This window comes from Hydra vulgaris, chromosome 14, assembly GCF_038396675.1.
Source record: "Hydra vulgaris chromosome 14, alternate assembly HydraT2T_AEP".
NCBI lineage: Eukaryota > Metazoa > Cnidaria > Hydrozoa > Anthoathecata > Hydridae > Hydra > Hydra vulgaris.
The window spans coordinates 18,769,299-18,796,584 of record NC_088933.1 but is presented as its reverse complement, the minus strand read 5'-3'; the positions used below and the strand labels follow the sequence as shown (position 1 = coordinate 18,796,584).

The 27,286-nt window shown below is 27.1% G+C and overlaps 1 protein-coding gene across 3 annotated transcripts; it reads right to left on the bottom strand.

Moving 5' to 3' along the window:
- Positions 1-413: 413 nt before the first annotated feature.
- On the bottom strand, positions 414-27,286 carry LOC100203899 (cyclin-D-binding Myb-like transcription factor 1). 3 transcript variants are annotated; one of them, XR_010643827.1, is made up of 13 exons: positions 27,065-27,286; positions 25,852-25,914; positions 16,692-16,816; positions 13,620-13,752; positions 13,395-13,471; positions 10,957-11,035; positions 10,633-10,854; positions 10,368-10,521; positions 6,825-6,899; positions 4,522-4,590; positions 4,348-4,441; positions 3,754-3,948; positions 414-695 (listed from the first exon to the last, which is right to left on the bottom strand). XR_010643827.1 is itself a non-coding variant. In XM_065818541.1 (13 exons), exons 1-13 carry the CDS (start codon positions 27,252-27,254, stop codon positions 613-615), a joined length of 1,548 nt encoding a protein of 515 aa, XP_065674613.1. In that variant the 5' UTR covers positions 27,255-27,286; the 3' UTR covers positions 414-612. The 3 variants fall into 3 exon arrangements, 2 of the variants coding, with proteins under 2 accessions (XP_065674613.1, XP_065674615.1); XM_065818541.1 differs by having other exon boundaries at positions 4,348-4,430; XM_065818543.1 differs by lacking the exons at positions 414-695; positions 3,754-3,948; positions 4,348-4,441; positions 4,522-4,590 and adding an exon at positions 6,481-6,649.

Genomic DNA, 27,286 nt, shown 5'->3' with positions numbered 1-27,286 from the left:
TTATTAAAGTATATAATCTAATTGCGATTTTTTGAAAATTTTTATTTTTTTGGAAATTGTGAGCAAATTTTACGAAAATTCTCCGGAAAATTTTCATCACTAACTTTTCCGCCGTTTGACAAAATCGCAATGACAGAAATGCCAATGTTACCCCGCGTGCAATAAAAAAATCCGTCTAAATGCTTAGCATTTAGAAATAAATTATAAAAATACATTTAAAATAATATTTTACGTCTTACGTATGTATGTATTAATATGCGGATAAAAACAGCTATATTTTGTGGATTATGTTGAATGAACAATGATAAATATAGTATTTGTTAAAATAATTTAGACAGTCAACAGGTAAACATTTAACTGAACGCACATGTTTATGTTATCAACCTGTCAATGAAAAAATTAGAACTAAAAAAGAAGTTAAGAATGTTACTAATCAAATAAAATAACTTATTTACAAAAATAAACTTACAAATGAGTGTTTATGTATATATATTACAACCAAATCACAGATTTAAAATAATGCAATAGATTTAATAAATAGTTTCTATGTATGTATATATATATATATGAAAAAATATATCCTTCAGCAGTTAAATCGATCAATACTTTTTTCTAAAATAAAATCGTGAAACCCCCATGCGTCATATCTTCTTGAGATGAAAGGGGTATTAAAGCAGATGGGTCGTTAACTTGACCTGAAAAATCGAATATAAAGATTTACAGATTATTTTTTTTAACGTTATTCATCTCCACAAGGCCGAGAAGGCCGCTACAGTCGAGGATGCTACTTCATTTTGGTTACAATCCTCTTTAAACTCTTTACCTCTAAAACACGACCTTTGACGAACAAGGCCGCTGCTCGGAGAAACAAATTGAGCAAAGTACTTCAAGGGACGAAGTGGGGATCGAATTCGGAATCTCGCTTATGAAGCGAGCGCCCTACCACTACACCACTACTGCATTTAAACTTGTCAATTTTTTTTTTTTTTTAAATTTGACATTTTAGGCTAACTCCATTTTAAGTAAAAATTAAGTTAAAAAAAAAAAATTATAAGAGACTTTCGAACTTTTCTTTTTTCCTTTAACTTTTTAAAAGCAAACTTTATAACTTTTTTTTTTGCCCCATTTTTTTTGAAGGGGAGAGTATGCACCAATGATCCTAAAAATTTATCAGGCCAATTTACTGAATAAATATTTTCATTTCGATCTCTAAAGTAATAGTACATGATAGCAAATTTTATACCTTACTATAATTTAATAATCATTTCTTTACCAGAATATCTTAGGTAGCTTTTAAATTATAAAAATTAAAAACACTCAATCGGGATCAAGCGTGCATACCAGTATGCTTCCTTGATCCTACCTATATGCACCCTTAATTCTATGCATTTATACCATGAATGTGTAAGAATATAAACAATATGAAATATTGTACATGTTACTCTATTGGTTTTACATTTTGTGTTTGTATGTATGCACCTTTGATCATAGGATCAAAGGTGCATAAACGCATTAGGATCAAGGGTACTAATCCACTTCATTTTTACAAATATTCTTTTTTTTTGTCATATTAGATGCTTCTATAGATTACCAAAAGCAAACATACAAGAGGTGAATAGTTTAGTTACAAAATGGCATAAGCAAAAATATATTAAAGATGTGAGGTTCCTTGTTAAAGTAAAAAAATTACTTTTCGTTATCAAAATCAAAATTTTTAGAAATAAATTTAATAGTGGTCTATTCTCTAACCAAAATACAATTAATTTTGAAGATACAATATTTATAACATGCTGGTTATCAGTCCTCTTTAATAAGTTATGTAAGTATGGAGCTATAGGATCAAAGGTGCTTATGGATCAAGGGTGCAAGTTCTGCCCTACAAGATTAAATTAATTACTATGTTGCTTAATCAAGTGGTTAATAAATTTTTTCTTATCTAATTTTATATGTTAAAGGAGGTAGCAAGTTATAACCTGTAGTTATCATCAAGTTATAAATTGAATATAACTTTTTAAGTAGTAAAATGTTGGAATTACTTTTATTGTTTTAAATTCTTTATTTAAATTTAGCTAAACTCAAAGAAAATACCCTTCTTTGAGTTCATCAAGTAACTTGTTTGTACCACTGGTTACTGGATGCAATTTAAAAAAAATGTTCTCCTAATGTGGCTTTTTTTAGTAAATATTATTTTTTATGAGGCTATGCTATTTAATCTTGTACTTAGTCATTTAGTATCTTTGTACCTCTGGACATGTCTCATGGGAATACGGTAACTAAGGTGACTATCATGATCATTATGATTTTACTTTACTTAAACGTTTTTTATAATAAATTATTAAAAATTACATTAATTATTAAAAGCATATTGATTTAGTCACTTTTTTTTAATTGATTTACTTTACAAGTGATAGTTGTAAATTACAAGTGATAATTTTAAATCGTTGTTATATATATATATACACACACACACACACACACACACACACACACACACACACACACAAACAGACACACACACAGACACACACACACTCAGATATATATATATATATATATATATATATATATATATATATATATATATATATATATATATATATATATATATATATATATATATTATATAATCCACACTTGGACAACATTATTGTATACTATTATTGGACCCACACTTGGACACCGACTATTGTATACTATCGGGCCACATCCTACAAGGAATACTTTTAACTACACTGGTAAATACATGATAATAATTTTAGCTTTGAGTTTTCAAATATTTACAATCCTTATTTAATTAGTTTTTTGTTCCTTTTCATTGGTTAAAGAAGAAAAGCATATTTCTCATTGAACCGCTAACAAGTTGCCACTCTATTCATCTATCACACTTTTTATCTCTAGAGTAGAGTGTAAGGTAGAGAGTTTCTTAAGATAGAATGTTTCTTAAGGGAATGTAAGAAGTAAGTGGAAGAGAAAAATAAGTTTTTCTTTCAAGATTTTTTTTCTTTGTGTTTCTTGCTTCTTTCTTTTTGACACCTAGATCTTTTTTTTTTAATAATTTCTTAGTGAAACAAACTATTGAAGTATCAGAAGTTTCGTTGCTAGAGACCTACCTTAGGGTCTCCTGTTAAATTTTTAATTAAAACACTTTTATTATATTTTCAAAACAGTTTCCATGTAAAATTTTCATTTGAAGTTACTTTTATTTCAAAAGACAAAAACAGTTGCTGTAGAAATACTAATCACTGTCTTAACATTAAAAATGCAATTCAACTATTCAGTGTACTTATTTTTTTTTAAGTGTTCAGTGTACTTATTATATTTTCTTTAAAATTTATAAATTCTTCTTTAAACATTACTCATGTAATATATTAATTATATTCATTAACCATAACAAAAACATAAACTAAAGTTAATATAGATACCACGGAGAAAAACATAATTTTATTGCAATAGCTATTTTTTGGATAGTTTTTTCCATTGACTAATGTGTAATCAATATAAGTGACACATAATCAATTTCTGTAAATTTATGATGAATTGTTGTTAATTTTATTTAAATTTATGATGAATTGTTGTTAACTTTTATTTAACTATATTAATTTTATTAATATAGTTAAATAAAAGAAAAAATGTTTAGATTAAATTACTAAAATGTTTAGATTAAAAAACTATATAAATATTTTTCAGAATTTTTAAAAATTTATCAAATATTTAACATACATAAAAATTATTTTTAAATGTTAAACACTGTACCTAATATTTCAAGTTGATTTTTGTTAATAAAAGATTTTGACTGTGAATCATTAGCTTCTATTTGAAACTCTTGAACCAATGATTGAGCATTCAATGTAAGCACGAGTTCATCTTGATTATTTCTGACTGACACATGTTCATTTAATTTATGAATAACTTCTTTAACATAATTGGTTTGCAGAAAACCTATTATGTCTGCCAACAAAAAATAATAAAAATGAATCACACAATACTTAATTTATAGTAAACATTTAATAAATCAAATATGTACATTATTATGTATTATTAATTGAGGTTTCAATTTTTATTAATTAATTAGATAAATAGCATTTTATTTATTTTTGTAATTAATATTTAATAATTTTTTTTATTATTATAGCTAATAAATTCAATTCTTATTTTTACTATTGTTAAAGATGTCAAAAAGTGTACTTGTATCAAAGGCATCAATTTGTAACTTGAAAGAATTTTTATTAAAAAAAAAAATTTACGAAATGTTTATAAACAAAAAAACGAGCACTGCGATTGTTATTTTGTTTATAAAAATTATTTTATAAATAATAAAGTTAGAAATATCATATAAATATTGCTTACTATTTAACGTTAAATGTTGATAATTTGGCACATGTTTTTTAATTCCATGCCATCTGTGTTTTAACCACTGTGGTGAACGAACACTGAAAAATACCTTAATGCAAACTTAGAGAAAAAAGACTTAAATAAAAAAAACAATTAAATAGCTTTAAACTAAACTAAAATTAGTTAGACCTGCACCAATCTTTAGCCAGACTGATCCAATCAATTTTTGACTCATTGATAACATTTAAATTTCCAATTCTAATGAAATTGAAAATTTTAATACTAAAAAACTGACAATTGAATAAGTGTTTTTTAAAAGGGGGATTTGTTCAAAACGTTTTGAGCAAACCCACTCTTTTAAACGCTGACGTAATTAAGAATGATTGAAAAGTTGTAATCTTGAATATACAGAAAAATATGCATAGTTTAAAAAATTTATTTCTTAAAATAACAGGTGATTCCATTATAAACTTTCTAACATTAATTTAACATTTTTCAAATGATAAAATTACACAATTATTACTCTAATAATCATCATAGAATCTTTAGCTTTTAGACAGTTGGCATCCATTTTCATAGAGACATCTGTCAAACCTCTTGCAAATATCTGGACATCTTTACATCCAACACATACTCAAATAGTTGTCAAAACAGTTTGCATCAAGTTACTTTTTTTATATTTAACCTTTTTTTAACTTTCAAAGATTTTTTACAAAATGTTGCAATAAATTTAAACATTTATAAACTGTATAAAAAATATACAATTTTTCAAGTTATATACAATTTTTCATGTTATATACAATGTTTCATGTTATATACAATGTTTTCATGTAAATCTATTTCATAGAGAGCAATTAAATTGAGAAAACATTCTTTTATAATATGAATTTCAATTTCCTAAACTATTTCTAATTTCTAGTTTTCTACATATAACAGCAGCAGTTTTAAATCATATTCTGAAGTAAAACATGCAAAACCACTTTAGGTGTAAAAAGCTTTAACATGCCCAGCTGCATTTGGTCTGTAAAAATTTTTTTTTGAACATTTAAAAGGCTTTTAAAAAAACATCTTTTTTGAATCAAACTTATTTATGTTCATGCTTAGATCAAAATGTGCCCTTACATTTTGATCTAAGCATGAACATAATTAAGTTTGTATGAGTTAATAAAATATTTAGTTTTTTCAATTTCATCTAATAATATTTTAGTTTTCGTGATCATGCAAAATTTGTCAACGAAATTTGTCAAATAGAATACCAGAAAAACATTATGGCCTTTCAAATTCATAATATAAACAAATAGGAAAAATGGCATTATTATAGTTGTTAAGAAAACCAAAAAAACACTAAGCTGAGTAAGTATCTCAGAGAAAGTGAATTAAATTACTCTAAACTGAATTTTCAACAGTATGATAATACCCTTGCAAAGAATCTTGCAATTATTGTGCTCATTGTCTTTGCAAATGAGACTTAAGTTTAGGAATCTGCCAAAAGAGCTTTTTAGGATAATAGTCCAGCAAAAAAAAAAGAGAAAAAATAGGCAGTTTTTTCTCCATACAAGAATTTGATTTTAAAAAGACTACCAAACTTATGTTCAAAAAGAAAATAAGGGTTCAAAAGTCTATGCAAGTCAAACAAGAATCAAAAATGAGAAACTTCAAAAGCTAAATTTAAGTTTTTGGTATCCTCCCACTGTTTGATTTGTTAGTGATAATATAGGTGCTGCAAGAAAAATTATTTGTTATTCCAATGTTGGTATAGTCATTGATAGTGAAGAATTGAAAAAAAAAACAAAAAAAAAAGCAAACAGAAAAAAGCTACAATATGAGAAACTAACCAAAATGATAAGTGTTGTGGTAGACTGTGTCAGATATAATGTGTCATAGACTGCTACTGCTGCTAATATTAATATATTAAATGTCTACTGAAAGATATTATGAAGCGAAGGAAAGTAGTTTAAATTCAAAAAAATATTATTATAGTTATAGTGTCTGAGCACTTAAATGTTGTTTCACAGTCTAAAGCTTACTTATGGCATGAGCTGCTCACTTCTCTATATGATCAAGCATAATCTTAGATCAGAGAATACAAAGATCTTATGGCTGTTTGCAACCTTGGTAACACAAATTGATATTTTTTTAAATTAAAGTAAAAACCTGCTGGTCCTGATAAAACATTTGTCACACTTCTCTGTTTTGATATCACAGAGTAGAAATTATTTGCTGCCAACATGATATTTTCAGTCAGAGGTAGAAATAAACATGGCTCCACTAATATGGTGGCTAAGCAAGACTGACAGCTGATGTGGGTACTATAACTCTGTAAATAAATTGACTTTAAATATTAATAATGTTCAAAAAAATATTTTTTTAGGTACTTCTTTAAATTCTTTATTTTAAGTGTACCTGGCTTACAGTCAGGTCATAAAAATATTTACCTCACTCACAGTTGGGTCATAAAAAAGTTAAAGAGCAAACATAATTCTTTCACTTACTTATTGATAAGCTCTAAATCACAAAATTTATTCCATTTTTTACCACCAGTTTCAGACCAATTCAAAAAATTTAACCTATGAAACAAGTTTAAAAATATGCTACGAAAAATAATAATCTAAAATAAATGTTTACAATAATCTAAAAAATGTTTATAAAAATAATATTAAAAATGATCTGTGATAATCCCAGAGTTTATTAAAGCTAGAGGGAGAGGATATTTTAGTCTGAAATGTCTAAAAAGTTGGAAAAGACATTTTTGGGAGTAGATCTACTTTAACATACCATTTGATGAAAGATATTACATCAAAATATGGGAATATATTACTTAATTTAAGCACAAACCTTGCAGTGAACAATTGTACTAAAACTATTTTTAGCGATATTTATAGTAAATAGCTAAAGATTAAGTTGTTAAAAATTGCATTTTTTATAAATGCTGTGAACATTACGGTATTGTTAAGTATTAATTTTCAACTACAATTGCTTTAAGCTAACAAATAGACAATAACTAATGAAACATAAAAAATTTATTATTACAGTAAAATACAATAAAACTATTAATTAACTTTAATAAATGCTTTTTAATTTAACTTTGATTTTTTGATTTAAACATGTTGATTTTACATTTACTATTTTGATTTTTTATGTTTAAATTATTGTACATTTACTAAATTTTAATAATTTGTATTGCTTTAATATGCCTGAAATTTCAATTTTCATCAAAAAATAAAACATACTATTTTTTAGATAAAAGTTAATTTTTGATTTTACTTTCTTCAAATTAAATTCCTTTTTTTAAACTATCATTCTGTTAAATATATTACAAATAAATATATTACAAAATAAATATATATCAAAATAAATATATTACAAAATAAATATATTACAGTGTGCAATTTTTTTAAATCTTCTCTATACCTTTTTACAATAATTTAATTTAGAAAAAAATAGTAAACAATTTTTTTTCTTCCATACCAACTAGTGGTACGAAAACATGTTTCATTTTATTCGTGACAATAATAAATTGATCGGCTTAGGTATGGGAGCAATTAAACAACACCAACAGTATGATCAGTATGGTAAAGAAAACTTGAGCATTTATATAAAAAATAACATCAAAATGGAGCAGACAAGCATGCGAAGGATAACAAAAAGGAAACAAAGCAAATAACTTAAAAAAATAGAAGTTTAAGAACATATCAGAATTATCAGAAAATTTAAACTGAACTTTACAATAAATTGAAGGAAGATTTGATACAGTCAAGCATATGAAAGATTTGATACAGGTCAAGCATATGAAAGTTAATAAAGATATTTCTTTCTGTTATTAAAGATATTTCTCACCTAAACCCTTCTACAGCTTGTGGTCCAAATAACAGTCTTACAAATGTGATCTCCACTGTTGCAGTCTTTCAAATGTGTGCTTTACTGGCATACTCTTACAAATGTGTTCTCTACTGTCACACTTTCACAAATGTCTACAGCACAATGCTCACATAAATGTCCACAATTTACTACTCTCTTTTATAAATCTCTAAAATATTTAACAAGTGCTAAATGATTTTTTTTTCCTACCTGCTGTAAAATATGCGATTTAAAAATTCTGGAGATCGTTCAGACACTGAATGATCGTTCAGACACTAACTATAGGTCAATGAGCCTTCTTACTATTATATTACTTCTTATTATTAGAAAAGTCTTTGAAATAAAAATATTTACTACTACTATAGTGAACAAAAAAATAAATTTCATAAATTAACGTTATTTAAAAAAAAGAAAAGCAAAATAAACCATTCAAGACAAAATTTTATTAAATAAAAATTTAAAAACAAAATATTTTAAATAAAAATATATTTTGTTCTCAACAAGCTTTTTTCATATAGTGTATCTGAGAAATTTTTAAATCATTTAACAACTGCATTCTAACCGCAGTATTAAAGTTGTCATTGAAGAACAATATTCTTCTTTATTCCCAATAACCTCTGGGGTACCATAAGGTTCAATCCTTGGTCCTGTATCACTTTCATCTACATAAATGATCTTTCTGACAATCTTTCTTCTAAATTCTGTATTTACTTCCTTATTTGCTGACAGCATAACTATATACTTCAGTCTCAATCAAAAGTCATCACATTTTGATCTGATCTCAAGAGTGATCTCTCCTCATTATACTGCTCACTTGTAAATTATTATAACAGAAAGGTTCTATTACGTCATCATTAAAAAAAAATTGAAAGTATATACATACAAAAAAATTTTTATTTAAAAGTTTTTAATGCATAATATTTTAAGTATATTATTGACTAAAAGAAAAAAGGTGGATTAAACATGGGTAGTACTTGGCCCTCTAAACGAAAAACTATTTAACTGCCTAATGCTGAGTAATAAACCTGAATTAAGGGCTTCCAATGGAAACTCAGCAAGCCTAATATTTGTTGTGCACTGCCAAGTTCCCATTGGTAGCCCAAAAATTGCAACCGTGAAAACTTGAAATTTTACCCTTTCACTATTTTCGGCTCAAAAATTCAAAAAAATTTAGCTATTTTATAACTCTTTTAAGAACTTTCAAAAAAGTGAAAAAAAAAAGGTTGAGGAGTAAAAATCTGTACAGCCTGTAAAAAGTCATCAAAGTCTGAAAAAAGGTAAAAAAACAACAGAAAATCTATTTCCATTCAAAGTGCATTATTCTTTTTTATTTAACTTTATTTTTTTAAAAGAAAAAAGAAAAATGCATACTTATACCTAAATATATAATATATATATATATATATATATATATATATATATATATATATATATATATATATATATATATATATATATATATATTCTCCTATAGTTTGACATTAGTTTGTGGTAAAACTCTTAACGACTCTGTCATCAAAAGTGACATCAAGTACACTTTATGTAAAATTAATTTTAATTGAGGAAACTTAAATTTTATCATTATTTAAAAAATCACAAAACTTTATAGGCTTGAATGTTTTTTTAATTTTTTTATAAAAATAGAAACATTCTGAATGCTTATTTTTATTATTTTACTATTTACATACATCAACTAACAAATAGGTGTGAGGAGTGCTACTATATTGACTAACATATAGGTAGAGCATGCAACTACTTTTCAGAAAAAGATTTAGAAAAAAAAAAAAATATAAATAATTTTTTTACAAAGTTAACTATTTAAGGCCAACAATAGAAGATTTTTTCTTTTTCTCTATCGTAGTTTTTTTATAACTTAATAATCTTTTTCACGTATTGTTTCCCTCTCAGAAACACAAACTCTAATAGACAACTTTATTAGATAACTCTAAAAGAAACAAATTGATCACTGTAATTTCAGGTGCCAAGCAATGTGGGGAGGGGGGAAAGGGCAATACCTAAAGAGAACATCTCTCAACGTTCTTTTCAGGTATTGGCCTAAAGAAAACAAGATTTTAATGTTATTAAAACAGGCAACTTAATCTGGAGCATGAGATAATGCTTACAACAATTACAAATTATTAAACAGAGAAAAGCATTTACTTTTAATAAATACATACCATTTTGATCGACATTGTTTTTCAGTTCTTGTCTCAATATTTTCAGCTACTTTTGCCCAGTTTATTCCAACAGTTACACTTTCTCCTTTTTTAGTGTTTGTTTGAGCATGAACAATATCTGATAAATGTTTTAACTCATCTTCACTCCATTTACCTGAAACAATTTAGCTTTTATTTACTTTTGGACACTTTTTGGAATGTAAATATAAATAACACCTAAATGCTTCCTACTATTATACTAAATGAAACAGAAAAAATTAAAAACCTCTCTTTTTATGACATTTAAGAAGTCTTGCTTTATCTCTAACTGATCCAGGACTTCTTCCAAGATGATGCCCTATTGTAGCCCAATCATTCCCATGAATACGACAAAGTTCAGCAAGTTTTTCAACTTCAACCTGTGTATACTTTCCAACATAGTTTTTTTGATTGCACATTCTTAAAACTTTTCGATAAATAGTGAATAATGGTCGGTTAAGACCAATTGCTAAAATTAAAAAGCGAAATGCTGAAATTTTAAAAATCATTTTATTATATGTGATATTTGTACTAATAATAAAAGATGATTTATTTTTGAAGATTTATTAACCTATAGATCGATAAAATTCCTTTCTCTTTTCTCTGGGAGTTGAAAATATCATTATGGATGCATCAGATAAACCATTTTTCTAAAGTTATTTTTATAACTTCAGTAAACTTTAAATCAACTTTTATAAATAATAAAACTTTAAATCAACTTTTATAAATAATAAAATAGATTAAAATTTTTTGAATAGTTTTAAAACCATTCAAATGATTTTTTATGTTTTAACAGTATTCAAAATAAAAAAACTGTAAAAATGAATGCAGAAAATATTTTCATAGAATCTTTACAAAAACTATTTATATTTACAAATAAGAGAAATATTAGATGAAATCTCAAACTTTCATACTTTTTGATGCTTTAAATTCTCAAAAATTAATTTTTACAAATCTTTAAATGAATAATTTCAAAACTGAGTGTAAAATAAATAATAAAACCATTTTCAATTTTTTTTTAGAATTTCCCTCACTATTATAAAAATAATCTAACAATTTTATTTTTAACTACAATTTTAATTAAAAATCTCAAATACAATCAAAATAAACTAACTGTATTTACACAATTTTGAAATTTTTATTTTCATATATTTCAAACAAATTGCAATTGCAAGAAATTCCACCGCGCGCTTTATGTGAGATTCCCATATAGCCCAGAGGCTATATGGGAATCTCACATAAGCCTTAAGCTTTTTATATTAGGAGGGCCTTTTGAAAAAAAAAAAATTTACTATATTCTTTAAATGATCAACAAACAATTTTTTATTTACTTTATTTATGCTTTTACAAATTAAATTCTTTAATCACCTGATTAAAGATGATGTTTACTTCGAGTACAATTAGTATTTTGCACAGTATTAGTATTATGCATTAGTATTTTGCACTATAAAATGCAAACATCATTAAATCGGCCTCAAAAATAATTTCAAAAAATGTTTATTTTTACATCACAATATCGCTTCTAATGATTGTAATAAATTATAAAAAAATAAATCAACTGCAGTGCAATCAAGAGTTGAATTAAGCAATTGCTACGATCAGGTGGGAATTAGGTGGGATAGGTGGCAATCCTAAAATTATTTATTTAAAAGAAACCATGATCGCTGATTTAAGTATGGAAAAAAATAAAGCTTGTAAAGTTAAATAGTTTATTTAAAAATTTTATCTTTAAAACTATTTATTTTTAAATTTATCTATTGCTTGTTTCGCCTACTGCTACTATTATTTAATTACTATGTAATTAAAACAATGCCTAGTAAGTTGAAATTTTAAGTTTGTCACCTGATCTTTTTATGCAGTTAATATTTTCAAAATGATAGAAAACAATTTTTAAAATTTACTTTTCTAAAAAGTTTTACTATTAAATCTTTAAAAATAAAAATACCTATTATCTTAAATTAATTATCTATTATTATAAATTACAAAAAAAAAAAGATAAAGATATAGTTCCCGTAACAAAAGAAACTGTCATTAGACTAATTAAAGTTTTGTTTCCAAAATTCCAAGTTTTCACATAAAAAGTTATTTAAAAAGGTGATTTCAAAGCACGAAAATTATTTTAAACAACAAAAGTAAAAAACAGAATCTGGTTCGTGCTTTTAAATATTTTGCATGAACGCAAATACTTTAATTTAAGTTGTCTACTATAACTTTTTTTGTTTTAATTAAAATAGTAGTGCGTATATTATTCTAAGCAAAAGTTTAACACATAAAGAATTTTTAGTTTTACAAGTTATAAGATAAATTTTTATTTCAAATAAAACTTGGTATATAATAATTATAATATCAATTAAGTATTTATAATACCTGGATTATCTATTGTTTCATTAATTTTTGAATGTTTTCCTAAACATTCAACCTTTGTTTAAAATCTATCATTATTTTCTTTTTAGGCAATAATGCTAATGCTGATAAAAAAAATTTAAAAACGCATGTAATGCTAATTATTTTACTATGAGTTATTTATAAAACATTCATACATTTAACTTTTGCTGAAAAAACAAAATGAAAAAAAAAAGAAAAAAATTTATAGAGAAAAGAGAGAAGAAATGAAAGGTGAGATTGAGATCATTAGTGGGAGATGTAAGATGTTAGTATATAGAAATGTAAGATGTATTAGTATATTTATTATTTAGAAGATTAAATCAAGAAGTGAGGGTGGAGGGGGAGGGGCAAACTAAAAAAATTTAAGGTAGTTTGTAGAAATAGAGTTTAAAAATACAGATGATTGTATTTTTATTCGGAGGAAAAATTATAGACAGATATCAGAAAAATTCAGAGAATGTACCAGATAACATGAGGAGGAGGATGATGATGCTGATAACAATGATGATGATGAAAAGAAGAAACAGCAGTTTGATTATTATTTAATAAAATTATTTTATTTTTTATTTAAAAAATTGCAAAAAAAAAAAAAAAAAAAAACTATTGATGCTTAAAATGACACACTTTACAATATTTGGTGATGTTTGATTGTAAAATAATTTCCTCTCCAGGACTCCATAACCCACTTTTCCATTCTAAACCTAAAATATATTTTTAAATTTTGATACTAATCTGCCATTTAATAACTTATATACATTTATATACTTTATATCAAATTTATTTATAAATAAATAACTTTAGATAAATTAGATTTCATCTAATTATAGATGTGAAAATTTCTGTTTTTACCTTTCTCAATAAGATTTTTTTTATCTTCCTTCATCAGACTCCACATTTTATTAACACAATCTTTTCTTTCAGCTGAATTTTGAATATAAGGGATCATTTCAAAGTCTTTGTTTATGCTAACAGTTTGAAAATCCTAAAAAAAAAAAACATTTCAGAATATAGTTGCAATATATTGAAACAAATTAATAAATATAAAACTTGTATTTATGTAAGTATAAAAATTAAACTTTATTTATTTTTTAATTTTACTTTGTACACATTTATTTTCTGCAACTTATAAATATTTAGATTTCATTATATTTAGATTTACTATTAAATTCTTATAGAAAGTTTATTTTGTAAAGAGACTATTTAAAATAGGCAATAAATTTTGTGATTAGCTCACAAAAAGTAGAGAGAAGGAATTGTATCAAATCTCCCATATGTATAGGAAACATGATGCCCACCCAATTGATGACTTTGGTTTGTGGGGTTTTTATAGTCTACTTGTACTTTCAATATAAATAGTGTATATAATGTACTTGTATATTTTACTGTATCTGTGTAGTATATAGTATAATTTAGTATGGAAGTAAAATAAAAGTTATTAGTAGATATGTTGTTTTAAAAATCAACAAAACATTTATACTATAAGCTACATCTCATATACATACCTCTCTATAGTTAAAAAAAACAAAAAAAACAATAATAATAAAGGCTTCATCTTTTATCAATATTTTAAAATAATCTTAAAAGTCTCTCCACCAAAAAAAGAGGTACAAAAATTAAAAGAACTAAAAATAATTGATAATTTATGTTTTGAATAAGTTTAAAAACACTTATCTAAAAACAATGAAATTTTTTTTTGGTATGTTCACCTCCACAAGCCTGAAAAACAAGCTGTACTGAGAGACAGATTGAGTTAAAAAACTCAATTTTCATTCAAGTATTTAACTGTGGATAACTATTTATAATCAATTATCAGTAAAATTATTCTTGATTAGCATTAGATTCTTGATTATATTAATAAATAAAATAATAAGCAATAATAAAATAATCTAAATCTAAAGATGTACTTAGCTAACTAAAGATGTATAAAACATATATCTAAAACATAAATTGTTTAGACCAGCGAGAAGTAAGATTTTCTTGAACTCTATGTTATGTGTACTCTTGGTATGTGTACGTGGTAGCTTGCTTGTAGTAGCTCTAAGATTTTATTAACAGCTGTAAAGTTTCAGAGGGCCAATTTGTTCATGGAGAGCATCCCTGTTGGTATTTTTGGTATGCATTGTCAAGGCTGCATGAGTAGTTCTTTGTTAAAACTTTGTGTTGATAAGCAGGAACAAGGTAGCTATGGTAACTATGTTTAAGTCTCTAATAATTTAAAGAATGAATAAAATACCAAAAAATATTAAACATAAAAAACAAAACTGCTTTAATATCTTCTACAAATATTAAAAAGTAAACTTTTCATCTGTTCATGCGATAGTAGTGTAGTAGTAGAGCGCTCGCCTCATAAGAAGAAGTTCCAAGTTCAATCCTCACAATGTCCCTGGTAGTACTGCGCCTTACTTGTTTCTCTATGCAGCAGCCTTGTTCCTCAAGGTTCGTGTTTCAGAGTTATAGAGTTGAGGGAGGGCTGTAACCACAATTTAAGTAGCCTCCCCAAGTGTAGTGGCCTTCATGGCTTTGGGGAGGTGAATTAACATTAAATCTGTTGATTTTTGGGAGAGATGAATTTAAAAAAATCTGTTGAATTTTACCTCATAAAACTCACCAGACTTACACTTTAAGAGACAATAAAATTCAGCTGACCTCAGTATTGATGGATATTAACTTTTAATTCATAAAGACCCAAATAGCCACATGTTTGGCCTAGGCATATAGTTATAAACTCATCAATTTGTTGTGATATCAGGTTTGAGTCTTAAGACTATTCCCTTGGCACCTCTTCACTCAATTATCTTCCTTATGGTTATTTATTGTTCTCCCTCTACCCGAGACTGCACTCTTTTGATATTGTTTCAGATCAAACTGATGAAGCTCTTTCTACCTCTCATCAAATATTGTTATTAGAGACTTTATTGCTCATCACACTGAATGGCTAAGCCTTAGTACTACTAACTCTGATAACACAAAAGGTCAAAATTTTTGTCTTTCTTATTCACCATTTATTTTCCCCCATGTTATTCACCTCACTAAAGTCGTAAGGGCCACTACAGTCGAGGAGGCTGCTTATTTATGGTTATAACCTTTTTTCAACTTTTTAACTCCAAAACACAAATCTTGACAAACAAGGTTAACTATCACAAACTTAATTAATCTGAGTAAATTTTTCCGCTACACAGAGAAACTTACTCAGATAGTTAACTTAGGACTCGTTTTCCAGACAACCTTTATCATTGACCTTCACTCCTTGATCTATATCTCATCTCTAACCTTAGTCGGTGCTTAGTTCCTCATTATTCTCCTTTAGGAGATTCAGATTTTGCTATGATCTCACTAAACCTTTTATCTTGTACTTCTTCTACATCAGACTCACTGATTCTTACTACTATTATATGGCTGACTGGGATTTTTTTAATGATTTTCTTTGAGATGGTCCTTGGGGCATAAAAGACCAGTGTCTTTTATTTATGCTTAAAACTGTGTTTTAAGCATATCATATATAATCATGTAACCATAGCTTATATATAAATTAAACTTGACTAAGATCGTATAATATCATAAATTAAACTTCAATAAACTTTCTAAATAAATAAAGTGACAAAAAGTAAACATTAGTTTATTTAGTGTAAAATTTACATGTAATATAATTTATAAATTAAAATTTATATATAAAAGTATTTAGTGAAAAGACAATTAAATCTCTTAAAACTTATACTAAAACAGACCACAAAAAATCTTTAAAACTAATTTCATACATTTAGAGTGAATAAAAAATTTTCAAAAATAATGAATGCTCAATTAATTGAACATAGGATCAATTAATACATATAGCTTCACATGATGTGATCAGATCTTCAAGCCTAATCAGATTTCGTTTTAAATTTTATAAAAATTTTTATTCATGTGATATAACATACCAACCTGCTGAGAATTAACATTATTTAGGTATTCAGAGTTCATGTATTCATGTTCATTTTTGCAAAGTTCTGTTGGATTATTTTCAATTTGTGTTGAAGATACACTAATGTCCAATGATGCATCATGTTCTGTATTTGAAGATAATAATTTTATTACTTAAATAATAAAGTATATATTAATAAACAATTGCCTACATTATCTATAAATAATAATATAAAAAACAGATCCTGATCTTCTAATTTGAGTATATATATATATATATATATATATATATATATATATATATATATATATATATATATATATATATATATATATATATATATACATACATATATATATATATATATATATATATATATATATATATATATATATATATATATATATATATATATATATATATATATGTATGTATGTGCGCATATTGCATTGTTACCCTTGCATTAGTCTTTTCCTTTGCATGTTCTCATTATATCAGTCAGTGTACTGAAGCTCTCACAGTTCTTAAATCAGTATGACGCCAGATTGCCAATTGAAATGTGCATTCTATAGTGTTTATATATATTTATTAACAATATCTTCAGTATTATATAAATTTACAATAAAAAGGTAAATTTAACTTGAAAACTGAAAGGGTTTAATACCCAATGAAAGGTGTCTTCTTTATTTCCTAATTTTTACATTCAATATATTGTTTTGAAAAAATGAAACAAAATTTTACAATTGACATTCAACACAAGCGATATTGGGACATTTTGAAGCCATATTAAGAGCACAAAGGGTTTTTTTTGTTTGGTTCTTGAATTTTTTTGCACTTAAAAGCAAACCCATATTTTTCAATCAATTAGCTTCATTTGCAATTTTGTTAGTGGCTTGATTCGCCAACATGCAACTCTTAAAGTTCGGAAGAGCTATTCTTCTGTTAACTCTTAAAGGTTTATAACTGTTAACTCAGCTAAAATCGTTAATTAAAGATGATGGTGCTAATCCAACACATATCTTCCATGTTTGGATTCTAATAGCCATTTGATACTCTTGATCTAACAATAACAAATTCCATTTTTTTAGGATTGGTCTTGTGTGTATCTTGTCGGGACCAATAATCTGAAAAGCTATCTTTTGTAAACATTTGATTTGCATAATTTTTTTTGATTTACTGTTTCAATTTTTAAATTTTAACACCATACATTAAATGGCTTCTAATTAAAGCATTGTATAAAACAACTTTAGATTTACTAGGAAATAGTTTATTGAACTTTCCAAGTGGGTAGATGCCTTTACTTATCTTTGCTGATATTTGTACTATATGGTGATGCCATTTCATTTTGTCGTCCTAAAGAATACCAAGAACGCACTTTTTTCTTTATAATTTTCTCCACATTGGGTAACCTTAAGCCCTTGTAACATTACTTCTATATTTTTTGCGCTACCAAATATCATTATTTTCGATTTTTCAGAAAGAAGTGATCTGTTCGTTACAAACCAATTACTTATTTTTTCTAATTCCCTGCAACATATTTCCTGTAATTGTTCAATAGAGTCAGCTTTTGTAATCATTGTTGTATTATTAGTAAAAAAAAATAGTGTCTAATTCTGTTGCACCTGGTAAATCATAAATATAAATTTTGAAAAGTAATGGACTCATACCTGATCCTTGACCAACACCTAACTTTACTACTCTTTCTTTTGATGCAGAACTTCCAACAACAACTGACTGCCTTCTGTTTATTAAATATGAAGATATCTATTTTAAAGTTTTTTCACCAGTAACAATGTTTTTGAGCTTTTTGTAAATAATGCTATGGGCACAGCTATCAAAAGCTTTTCTTACATAAAGTAAAATGACTGCAACTATTTTATTTTGGTTTCTATAGTCTGTTATCATATTGAGAATTTTTAAATTAGTAAGTACTGCATTGTATCCCTTTATGAAGCTGAATTGATTAATCGGAATAATTTCATTATCATCAAGATTTTTCTCAATTTGATATTTAACAGCTTTTTCAAATATTTTTGATATTGCTGGCAATATACTTATTGGCCGGTAATTCTCCATAACAGTTGTCCTTTTTTATAAACAGGTTTTAATTCTTGTGGGAAACATCCAGTACTAATAGAATCATTAATTATTTTTGTTAAAAAATGAGTGCAACCTGATAAGCAATGTTTAATTAACTCATTACTTATTTAATCAAAACCAAAACTACTTTTTGGAGCAAGACTATTAACAATTTTTGTAATTGATTTATTAGATATTGACTTTAAATCCCGATTGACATCGTGAAATGGAAGATATTTATAATAATTTAGGAGGTCAAAGTTGTTATATACATATATATATATATATATATATATATATATATATATATATATATATATATATATATATATATATATATATATATATATATATATATATATATATATATTAGGGTGTTCCAAAAAACAACATTTTTGAGAATAATCTGCTCCCACCCCCTAAATGTGTTCTATCTAATACAAAAACACTAGGTTTAAAATTTTTTTTTAAATATATTGTTTTTGAAATTTTTATATAATTTTGCTACATTTGAGTACTAGATTGACATATTTTTGAAAAACTTTTTTTTTTGAAAATATTAGGGACCCATTAAATATTCGTCTTAAGAGTCTTAAGGGACCCTTTAAAATATTTCTTATTCAAAAAAATTTTAAACCTAGTGTTTTTGTATTAGATAGAACACATTTGGGGGCTGGGAGCAGATTATTTTCAAAAATGTTGTTTTTTGGGACACCAAAAAACAACATTTTTGAATATATTTACAAAACTTTAATTTATTTAATGTTGTTAATTGTACACTGTAATTTAAGTCTTGTTGAAGTTTAGTACAAAATTTAATTTTTTGGTGTTGATTATGTGCAAAAGATCCTTAATCATACATTTTTTACTTTGTCAATTATATCATCCAGTGTGCTATATTCAGGGCAAAGTATATAGTATTGAGATATTATTCCAATCAGACAATATTTGGTTAGCATACCTTTTTTGAAACCAATTAGGAGCACTACTAGTTGGTTGGCATCTGATAATGTTGTCTTTAAACAGACATACAAGGGAGTTCTTAAAATAATTTTTCCTAAGTTTTAAAATCACAAAAAATTAGTTTTACTGAGTTTAATAAAGTAAATAAAATAGTTCATGTATATTGTGTATATTTTACGGTCACACATATGGTCATCATGATCACTTTGCTACAGGTAACCCAATGTAACCTGTTTCTTGTCTGGTTGCCTTGTAGGATTCGTTTTTTAAGCAAAGGCGAGAAAAAGAGTGCTTCCTATCACCAATACTAATGAATATCTGTTATGTCTATAGTTGTATCTATTTATGTTGTATAGTTGTCTTATTATTGTGTTAGCTCACCCATAATTTACTATATATGTAAGTTTGTGTTCACTTACCTTTAAGTTGTTGTTTATATGTTTGTATATATTAGCTCAGTTACCAACTAATGACTTCAACTATGAAATTTATGCTCAGCTTAATTTCCAGTATTCCCTTTGATGTAATATTTTCCTAATGCATTTCCAAAATATCCCAAACAATGTTTTAAAGTACTGCTTTCAAAAAGTAACTTCTTTTTACTACTCTAGGTCAGGTCAGAATCAGGATCATCACAATCACCCTCCTACTGATACCATGTAACCTGATACTACCTCCCCCATTTCCTACTGCCTTGTGTAGGGTTAGCTTTTTTAGGAAAAAGCTATAAAAAATAAACTCTGACATTAAACTCTCTTGCTTCGGGGCTCTTGGTTGAGTAAAGACTAGAGGTGATGTCTTGATAAAAACACTCATCTTAGGCAGATGCTAACTGTACCCAGCTTCTTCACCTATTAGGCTGGCATAAATATAAACATTTGTTACAATGTTTCCTGCCTAGGATGATGAATGCTGAATTTTCTTGACTCTACTCATAAATTTTTGCTTGTGCTTAATTGATATAGCTATTCAACTCTTTCTGTTATCTCCTCCTGTGATTGAATCAGCCTTTCTCTCAGAAAGGCTGATTCAATCACAGTGCCATGTTGCTGCATGGATGATGTTCCTATTATTGCTTTTGGTGTGCATTTTTAAGGCGACATAATAAGCCTTAAGTTACGACTTAAACCATGATCAGTTCTTGCAGTCTCTATTGATGTTAAAATGGAGAGCTGACAAATACCATTAATATATTTTTGTTTATGTCCAAGTTTATTCTTATCCATGAATTGTAATTTAATGTATCATTACTGGTAAAAATATAATTAGTATAATATATTATTGTAAATCTGTCAAAAAAATTAATTACTTAATGGGGATTGAGCTATGCATGAAACTTCGCTAATGACATCATTATTTTAATTATAGCTAAATGACATAATTATTGTTATCATTAATCATATGTTATATTTGTAAGTTATGTAAAGTTTTGTATTTAAGTTGGCACATAAAAACAAAATTGTTCATACCGCACTTTGAAAATAAACTCTTAAAACATATATATATATATATATATGTATATATATATATATGTTTTATATATATATATATATGTTTTATATATATATTATATATAAAACATATATATATATATATATATATATATATATATATATATATATATATATATATATATATATATATATATATATATATATATATATATAAGGGTGTCCCATGTTTATCACTGATAAATTTTTTTTTTGAATTTTTTGATGCAGTCTCTCTTAAAAGTTTCTTAATGGTCCCACAACAACAACTAAATTTTTTTATGACAATTGAAAAATATTTAGGGGTCCCTCAAGGGTCTAGAATTTTTGTGTAAATAGGGAAAAAATTGACCAAAGTACCTTTTTTTCTAAAATCTACCCCAGCCTTTTATTCAATTAAAAATAATTATATATTTACTTTTTACAAGTTTTTTACTTTTACTGTAGAATAAAGATGTGGAGCAATGGCAAAGTGTAAACCTAACACAACTCGAAGTACTGACATGCAGAATTTTGTTTACTTCCAGAGGAAGCAGAAACTGACAGTTGCTCAAAGTGCACAGCAAGTACACAACCAACTACTGCCCTTCGGGATGAAATCGAGATTACCGGTCTGACGCAAACCAGATATTGTTCAAAAGATTAAAGATCTTTACTCACAGCATGTTGAACTAATGAAAAATTGTTCAAGGAATAATGCTAAGGATCAACAGAACCAAAAAGAATACAATGAAAAGCTGGATATTTTGTTTGATATCAGTCATGCTGATTCTGACAACCTTATTAAGAATTAGGAAGACCGACAGTTTCTAAAGTTGCAGAAAGAATCTAGAACCGGATGCATTGGATCTGTGGACAATAAAATGTTTTTCCGCGATAAGCATTTAGCAAAACGTAAAGAACGATTAGTACTCCAGCAAAGAGCAGCTTCAGCAGGACATAAATTAATGCAGGCAGATGTGGAAACTGAAGACGAAGATGAGGAAACAGCAGAATCATCGAAGTTGAGCTCCTCAGATGATGAAGGATCTATGGATGAATTTGTTGTAAAGACTTCTGGAACAGGACAAGTGGGATCGGAGGCAATTCTTGACCAACTCAAATCATGGCAGTGCGATCAACAACTCATTGGAATGTGCTTTGACACAACAGCCTCAAATACTGGCAGACTGAGTGGAGTCTGCACTCTTCTGGAGAAGGCTCTCGGTTGCAATCTGCTATGGATGGCATGTCGCGGCTTATATGATTGGTTTAAAATGCGCCAGGGCAGCACCAGTTTGCAAGCCTGGTGCCGTTCACAAAGCACGTTGGATGGCCAAGGCAATTTATGCAATGAAGATAGAATTGCTTTTTGATGGTAATGAAGCTGTTATACAGTTGACTGCTCGTGAATTACAGGGCATTCAGAGATTTAATAGATTTGTTGTCAATGTCTACATTCAATATTGGTTTTCAAGTCAAGCCATTGCTGATGCACCATTGAATGACATTCTAGTGATTTAAAGGCTGCTTACGTATGAAGATGCTGCTTTGCAGACAAAAGATTTAAAGATGATGAAGCATCACTCCTGGTACCTCAGCCAAGAGCTAGCAACAGTTTCCTTGTTCTCTCAGCATATGTCTTCTGAAGAAAAAACCCAGCTTGTGCAGACAATGAAAAGTGATCGAGGATCGCATTTGCTCAAGTCTCTTCCAAAAACAACAGCAGAATTACTCATTTCTCGAAGTTTCTTCCTAGTTACTGCCATTGATGATAGCTTTCTCGATATTCCAGTGGAAGAGTGGCACGAAAACCATTCCTATCAGATGGCACATCAACTTGTTAATAACTTGCCATGTGTTAATGATTGTGCTGAGCAGGGCGTTGCTCTCATCCAAAATTTTAATGCAGCAATAACAAAGAATGAAGAACAGAAACAATTTCTACTTTAGGTTGTTGAAAAACACAGACAAGACTTTTCCAAATGCAATCGTGACAATCTTGTGGACAATTAGATTTTAGAAGTTATTTATCATATTTTAGAATGAACAATTGAAACCTTGTTGCCATTTTGTATAATAAATTATTGTCTTTAATTGTGTTCAAATGAGCATAAAAAAGTTATGTTTGCTATTGCTATTGCCCATTTACACAAAAATTCTAGACCCTTGAGGGACCCCTAAATATTTTTCAATTGTCATAAAAAAAAATTATGGATTGTTCAGAGACTGCAAAGAAACTTTTAAGAAGGACTGCATCAAAAAATTCAAAAACAAAATTTTCTGGGACACCCTAATATATATATATATATATATATATATATATATATATATATATATATATATATATATATATATATATATATATATTTATTTATTTATTTATATTTTTTTTTGTTATTCACCTCCTCAAGGCTGAGAAGGCAACTACAGATGAGGAGGCTACTTAATAATGGTTATAACCCTCTCTCAACTCTATAACTCTGAAACACGAACCTTGACAAACAAGGCTGCTGCGTGGAGAAACAAGTTAAGCGCGGTACTACCAGGGACGTGGTGGGGATCGAACTCGGATATATATATATATATATATATATATATATATATATATATATATATATATATATATATATATATATATATATATATATATATATATGATGGTGATGACTTTTTAACTTTTATTCTTAAAAATCATTTCCTGTAACAGAAATGGATAAAGTTTTGCCTATTAATGACTAAAATGACCTATATTCCAATAAAATATTGAAAAAGGTCACGCACAAACTAAATGTAATATAGACCATTTTAGCGTAATATATATTTGTTTTAATAATATTTACATATAATATAAGTCATTAAACCAACTTGTAAAATAATTTATATACTGCATATTATTATAGAGATAGGCTTATACCCTAGGGGAATCGTTGGGTGCAATCAACCCCCCTTTTTGTACCAAGTGGTCTTTGTTTCAAATTTGGTTATAAAAAACTAGCAAAATATTTAATTTTTACTCTAAATTTCTTTATTTTACAAAAACAAGCCCCCTAAAAAACCTTGTAATACTGCCCTGAGAGAATTATTTGGAATTTTTCAGAATATTGTATAACCTTATGCTTTCAACAAACTCCTGCAGAGTTGTAAAATTTTCTTTAGCTATTTTGCAGTGTGGTATAAACTGATATATAAGTGAGGTGTTCAAAGCAAATAGTTAAGTTTAAATAAGCTTAATTTTGTGTCAACACTATTATTGTCTAATTGAAAGAGATCTTGTATTATTTGGTGAGATTTTGTGCTTTTTATACAAACATATAACTGTGCATATAATATTTAATTAGTGTCTTACTTTTTTTATTTTCTATAATTTTAAATTGCTTGTTTTTAAATAAATTATATGAAAACTCAGTAACAGTTTCTTTAATTTGTTACGTGCCTAATATTTACATTTAGGCCTTTTCTGTTTAAGTTGGCGAGTAGAATGTAACATGTCGTTTAAAAAGAGCTCTTTTAACACTAAGAAGAAGTAAGAAACTTGGATAAAGAACTTAATCTAGTTTCAAGAACCATCATAAAGAGGCAAAGTGGCAATTCACGAAGCATCCTTGAGTGAAAGGAGTCGCTTGAGTGAAAGGAGGATTTTTGTTGACCTTAAAGCCCTATGGAGCATTGAACTTTCCACATGCATTTGATCAAGTCATTTGTGCAAAATTATCCAAACTTTTAAAAGACTACGAGTGCTACAGAAAGAAACAAAACTTTAGTGCATTAAATAAACTGTTTTGCAAAGAGAATGAGAACTTGTATAAACTGCAAATTAAGTGCAAAGACCAGGTTGGTTATATCACTGGGAAATCTGCTAGTGCCAAGACCATCCACCCATCCAAGCAAAAAAAAGTAATCAAAGTGACATTGGTCACAATTACCAGCTTAGCGCCTTGTGATTAGTTTGAAATTAGCATGGAATCCAACTCATACGAATACACTTCTTGAGATGATGAAATTGCAACATCAACAAGCAAAAGGAAGCATAAACCAACACACATTGCAAGACACCTTGTTACAATATCGAAGTTGTCTTCTCACGGAGCAGCAAAGGTGTACTGCCAGTTTTCTGGTGAGAACATTGAAATCCCAGCCCCTGCGCTTAAATTGAAAGACGGGAAAGCTCAAACAATCGCAGAAGAAACTCACTATGAAGACAGGTGTTATTGTTTGGCAGCACCAAATATTTGAGGAGAAAGGTTACCACAAATCCAAGTTCACCAGTTTCCAACACCATGAGCTGGATTGCATTCTTCGCATTGTCAAGTACGATGAGCTAAATGGATTGACCAAATCACCAAATATTGAATACTTCTTTGTGAAGGATTTGATATGCAGTTATGATAAATTAAAATCAGCCTTCAGCAACGGTAAAAATTAGAATAAGGAAACAGGCGGCTGGAGAGACAATATGAAGTTTTTTTACCATCTCACTTGTGTCATCTGTCACCACACATAAGTATACATATATATATATGTATAACATAAGTATATATATATATATATATATATATATATATATATATATATATATATATATATATATATATATATATATATATATATATGTATATATATACAGTTATAAACAAAAAATGTAGATATAAATATAAATATCTGACACCTTTAACAGACATAAACATCTGTGCAGGATCCATTGTAAAACGAGCATTGAAGAATGGATTATCTAAAAAAAAGACAAAAAATTGAATTATGAAATGACACAGTATAACAACCAATACCTATTCAAGAGTTCTAAACAACCTAAAGAATGTTGATTTAAAATCTGAAATTAACTTAGCACCCGCCATTTTATACTAAAAATGTCTCAAGAAAAAAGCTTGCTGAACTGAACATAATTATAAAAAAACATTATACTCGTTAAAACTTGTTTTGTTTAAACAATAAGTTTTTGTTATGTCTCTGCTTCACCATTAACTAAAATGATTGTGTTTAGCTTTATTTTATAAATAATGAAAAAATCCTTATAGTTATCAATTTTTCTTTTCTTTTTTTTTTAATCCAATAAACTTTTAAATTTGATAGGACTTTTTTTACTAGGGTATTTACCTATATAATAGAACATTAGCTAATGGCGCAGATAGAGTCCATGCTGCATAGGTTAATACATAAACTTGCAGCTCCTTTAAAAAAATAGAAATGCAACCCAGAAACAAAGCAGTGCCAAAGCCTAGCACTTTTATTTTTAAATTAAGCACCAAAAAGATTTTCTTTCAGTTATATAATAACTTTATGTGTTATAACTTTGTTATAAACAAATCTACATTATGTAGAACCCAATTAAATTTTTGTTAAAACTTGAGTGAAACTTTAGAGAAAGTTTTCTGAATAGGTCTCATCTTTGTCTTTTTTTCATAGTCTTTATACTATTAATAATTCTTATGTCTTAGTCTTGATAAAAAAAATGGATGTCTGCATCACTGGCATTTAGCTTTAAATTGAATATTTGATTAAAAGTAGTAAGTTTAAATATTCTTTTATTCTATAACCAATTATATTTTTATAAGAGAATAGAATAAGTTTGTGACACATAGTCATCCCACTGTATAAGCAACAAAAATGTGAGCTTATATGATTTGTTTAAAGAAAAATTAACTTTAACTAACACCTTGGAAATGTTTACATAGAAAAATATTAGATCAAAATTTGATAAAATAAACTTTTAAAATTGAATTTAAAATAAAAATAAAAACAAAACAAATATTTTTAAACTAATTTAAAAGTTAAAGTTATTTAGCCTAGTTAGGATGAAATTTGGATGACTTATATGCACTTTGCTTGTAAATAAACTTGCTAACAAAATTGCTCATTTTTACCTGCAGAAATGTCAATGTCATCAATTGCATATGAATTAATTCCAATAGAAGGATTAAAGAAATATTTTTGATCAGGAGATGATGCTGAAAAACACTTTTCTGAATAGTTGGCTAGCACCAATTCACTATCACTATTTGATCGTCGCTTTCTAGTACGTGTATTTTTTTGTCTGTTTTCAAAATTAGCCATTTTATATATTTTTTTATTTGTATATTAACTAA

Coding starts and splice junctions, on each gene's coding strand:
- LOC100203899 (XM_065818541.1), bottom strand. CDS start 27,254: ATGGCTAATTTTGAAAACAGACAAAAAAATACACGTACTAGAAAGCGA. Junction 16,817..25,851: donor GATGTTTATGTCTGTTAAAG/GTGTCAGATATT, acceptor CTTCAAATACAG/AACATGATGCATCATTGGAC. Junction 10,855..10,956: donor GGAATTTTATCGATCTATAG/GTTAATAAATCT, acceptor TTTTAATTTTAG/CAATTGGTCTTAACCGACCA.